Here is a 4420-nt window from a genome sequence, read left to right as displayed (position 1 = left end):
CCGCCGCAGCGCTCAGGTGAGCCGACCCCCGGCTCTCAGGAGCTGGGCCGAGGGCGGCTGCGGGCTCCAACGTGGCGGCTGCGAGCCGGCCCAGGGTGCACACAGCGGCCCCAGCGGCTCCGAGTCCCGCGCGACACGGCAGCCCCAGGAGAACATTCGAGGCAGCGGCGGCGTTGGAGGCCCAGGGTCCGTTCGGTATTTGAATAGCACAAAGGAACCGCCTTGGTCTGATTGGCTAGCCGAGTGGCCCCGGGGCGGGCATCGCCTGTCACTCGGGAGGCTCCGGGTACTTCTATTGGTTGGCGCGGGGCTGGGCGTGGCCCGGACGCCCGGCTAAATAGCTGGGGCCGGGGCCGGCCGAGGCTCATTGCTTTGGCGCCGACTGGGGAGCACGATCCCGCGGGTGGCGCGCAGCGCATGGTGGCGGCTCCTCTCGGAGCGCAGCCGACCCGCTGACCCGGGCTCCGTTTCCCTTGCCCGGCGCGACCCGGCGACCGGCTGGAGGCCGAAGCAACAGCAGTTTTAACAGCAGCAGCGGCCGCGGCTGCTTCGCCGCCACCGTCTCCGCGGGAGCATGGAGTGCGCCCTGGACGCCCAGAGCCTGATCAGCATCTCCCTGCGCAAGATCCACAGCTCCCGGACCCAGCGCGGCGGCATCAAGCTGCACAAGAACCTCCTGGTGTCCTACGTGCTCCGCAACGCGCGCCAGCTCTACCTGAGCGAGCGCTACGCCGAGCTCTACCGGCGCCAGCAGCAGCAACAGCAGCAGCAGCAGCAGCAGCAGCCGCCCCACCACCAGCACCAGCACCTCGCGTACGCGGCACCCGGCATGCCGGCCAGCGCGGCCGACTTCGGCCCGCTCCAACTTGGCGGTGGCGGGGACGCGGAGGCGCGCGAGCCGGCCGCCCGGCACCAGCTGCACCAGCTCCACCAGCTCCACCAGCTGCACCTCCAGCAGCAGCTGCACCAGCACCAGCACCCGGCGCCCAGAGGCTGCGCGGCGGCGGCCGGGGCGCCCGCGGGCGGCGCGGGGGCGCTCTCGGAGCTGCCCGGGTGCGCCGCGCTCCAGCCGCCGCACGGCGCGCCCCACCGCGGGCAGCCCTTGGAGCAGCTGCAGCCGGGTCCTGCGCCGCTGCCGCCGCCCGCTCCCGCCGCGCTCTGCCCGCGGGACCCTCGCGCCTCGGCCGCCTGCTCCGCGCCCTCCGCGCCCCCAGCGGCCGCCCCTCAGGCCGCTGCTGGCGCCTCCCCGCCCGCCTCCCCGGCCCCCGCCTCCTCCCCAGGCTTCTACCGGGGCGCGTACCCGGCCCCCTCGGACTTCGGCGTGCACTGCAGCAGCCAGACCACCGTGCTGGACCTGGACACTCACGTGGTGACCACGGTGGAGAACGGCTACTTGCACCAGGACTGCTGCGCCTCCGCCCACTGCCCCTGCTGTGGCCAGGGCGCCCCAGGACCCGGCCTGGCGTCGGCCGCCGGCTGCAAGCGCAAGTATTACCCGGGCCAGGAGGAGGACGAAGACGACGAGGAGGACGCGGGCGACCTGGGAGCCGAACCCCCCGGGGGCGCCCAGTTCGCCCCCTGCAAGCGCGCCCGCTTCGAGGACTTCTGCCCGGACTCGTCCCCGGACGCGTCCAACATCTCAAACTTGATCTCCATCTTTGGCTCGGGCTTCTCGGGGCTGGTGAGCCGACAGCCGGACTCCTCCGAGCAGCCGCCGCCGCTCAACGGGCAGCTGTGCGCCAAGCAGGCGCTCGCCAGCCTCGGCGCCTGGACTCGAGCCATTGTCGCCTTCTAGGGACCCCCGAGGGCACGGGGACCCGGGGCCCCGCGGGGCTGGGGCCAGACAAAGACTCGGCTAAGGGGCGAGAGGAGGGAGCGAACGGGCGCCTGGCCACCCGGGGCTGAGCTGGGAGCGAGCAGGGGGAGGCGGCTGATGTTTTATAAATTGTAAAATAAAAAAAAAAAAAAGAAATCTAAGATCTTGGACTTTATTTTTGCAGAGAGAAAAAGCGCCTATTTAAGTATGCTTTGTGTTTCTCCTCTTTTTTTTTTTTTTTTTTTTTCCTTTTTATTGTAGTGATTGCAGTGGTGTTTAGCGAGGAGCCAGCCACGTGAGGGAGGGCTGCTGCCCGGAGGAGGTGCCGGGCAGCCGGGGGCGAGGCAGGGCGCCCGGGCTGCCAGGGCGCGCCGGGGGCGCAACGCAGGAAGGCGCGGGGCCCGGGACGCCGATTCCAATCAGTTGTCAGACCCGGCAAGCCCGGCGCTCGGTTCTCCCGAGTCCCTCCATGGGGTGAGGAATGGGTCTTGTGAAATCCTGAGCAAAAACAAAGGCAAACTCTCTATCTCCGAAAGGGACGTTTGGGTCACATTTCCTCTCCGGGGGCGGCCTCCAAAGTTCTCAAAATGAGAAGGCAGAAATGAAAACACTTCAACTTTCCCCCCCCTCCCCGGGGCGGGTGTCTTGAACCCCTCCTGTCCCCGCCCCTCTGGCTTCGCTCTCTTCCCCTCCTCCACCCGTCTCCCGGATTCGGGGGTGGCGCCCGACACCCCGACACTCCCGGACACCGTTTGGGGAAAGGGTGGGGGGCGGGCACGGCTGACTACATTTCCCATCATGCCCAGCACTGCGGTCCTCACTAAACAAAAAAGGAAGTCGATTCCTTCACCTGGATCCCCCGCGGCCCCGAGGGAGGGAGGAGCCGGGACCGCCGACTGCGCTGGAGACTTTTCACTAAGTTCCCGGTCAGATGTGGTGTTTGTGTGTGTGCTTCTAAGTTGCACCGTCCTGATTGAGGCTTCGGTTGCATTTCATGAAACCAGCATTGTTCGAGGCTGTGAGAACCCTGTCCTGTGTCTTCAGCTCGATAGATTTTGTTTAATTTAAAGCCTTTTGTTGTAAAAAGGTGGGGTTCATCTGCAGCCCCTCTGGTTCTCTGCCATCAGCACCATGTGGACTCCAAAACAAGTTGCCAACCCTTGCTTTCTTGGCCCTTCTCCCTCATTCTTCTGTATTTTCGTGCATACTGAATTGTATATCACCGGGTAAAACTGTTCAGATGATTTGTTTAAATTTATAATCTTAATAAAAAGTCGATTATAGAGGATGGTGGTGTCTTGTTTTCAGATAGGTCTGGAGGTGGTGGGGAGATCAGGGGGAGGTAGGGAGACCCCTACCCGCATGCAAATCTCAGCTCTCTCCGGGGGCCTGGGCGGTCTGGATCTGCCCACTACGGCAGGGCCCGGGGTGGGAGCGGGATTGGGAATGGGGGGATGTTGGTTGCTGGGGATGAAGCTAGTGTTGTGCGCCTCCCAGGCCGTTCTCCCCTGAGAGGCGTGCCCCCCACGGGAACGGCCGCCCCCGGGGTCTCCAGCAGAAAGCCGAGCCTGCCTTCAGCGCATTTCCTGCCCAGCCAGGGGCGGAGGGCCTGGTGGGCCTAGAGTCTGAGCTCTCTGCGGCTGGGGAAAGCAGCTGAGGGACGCCGGGGGGCTTCTGGGCCACCCACGCTCCCCGCCCCACGCCTCCGCCCGCTCGTCCGCACGTCTCGGGCTGCAACTTGGGGAAGTTTTTTCCTTTTCCATTTTTTTTTTTTTTTTTTAAGTTGAGTTTGTTATCACTGCTCGGTGCCACTTGGTGGTGTGCTGGCGGCGTCTCCCTCCCTCCTCGCGCCCCTCCCCTCTCCCTCCCTCCTCCCTCCCGCCCGCCGCTCTGCCCTCCCCAGTGGATGGAGGCAGGAAGGCTCCAGGCGCGCTCTCCCCTCTGACCACCTACGGAATGACCTCAGAGTGGGAGAATGTGCCAAGGCCCCGAGGAAGCTCGCGTTCTCCCCACTGGAACCAAATTCACATCTGGAGCCGCAGCTCAAGCCCGGGGGCGCGCGGGGTGGTTCCAGCTTTGCAAATAGGGGATAGGGAAGAAAGCCTGGAAAAAAAAATAAAAAAAAGACAAGAAAGGAAAGGGAGGAAAAAAAGCAAAGTGGCAGCTTGCTCTCTGTTTGTTTGACAGTATTTCTCGCTGTCCCTCTGTCTCTGGCCGTCTCCCCAGTGTTCTCGCGCTCGCTTTCTCACCCCTGCGCTCCCCTTTCCGGCGCGAGCCACCCCGCAGGACGACTCGCGCCCCCAGCTCAGCCTTCACGCCTCCAGCAGCGACAGGAGGGGCGGCCGCCGAGAGGCCCCACCCCAGACTCTGGGAGGAGGACGCAAGCCAGTCCCAGGGGCCCGCTCGGCTCCGGGTCCCCGTGTCGCGCGAGGCTTAGTACTCGGGGACACTCCAGAGCGCGGGGGGCCGCGAAGGTCCGCGATGGGGGTGGGGAGGAGAGACTACGGAGGCGTGAGTTACTGGCAGGAACGGCACCTTCACCCGCCCGCCTCCCCCCCCAGGGCTGTTTTCTCGGCCTCCCACGGGAAGAGTCTGGAGCTGCTG

At 65.2% G+C, this 4420-nt stretch overlaps 1 protein-coding gene across 1 annotated transcript; it reads left to right on the top strand.

Annotated features, from left to right (window-relative positions):
• Positions 1 to 373: 373 nt before the first annotated feature.
• IER5L (immediate early response 5 like) lies at positions 374 to 3104 on the top strand. The gene has a single exon (XM_045082569.1). It carries the CDS (start codon positions 575 to 577, stop codon positions 1793 to 1795), a length of 1221 nt encoding a protein of 406 aa, XP_044938504.1. The 5' UTR covers positions 374 to 574; the 3' UTR covers positions 1796 to 3104.
• The last annotated feature ends 1316 nt before the right edge of the window (positions 3105 to 4420 follow it).

Source organism: Mustela putorius, unplaced genomic scaffold, assembly GCF_011764305.1.
Source record: "Mustela putorius furo isolate JIRA1106 unplaced genomic scaffold, ASM1176430v1.1 tig00000596_pilon_pilon_pilon, whole genome shotgun sequence".
Classification (NCBI taxonomy): Eukaryota; Metazoa; Chordata; class Mammalia; order Carnivora; family Mustelidae; genus Mustela; species Mustela putorius.
The sequence above is the reverse complement of the archived record's forward strand: the minus strand, read 5'-3'. Positions and strand labels throughout refer to the sequence as shown.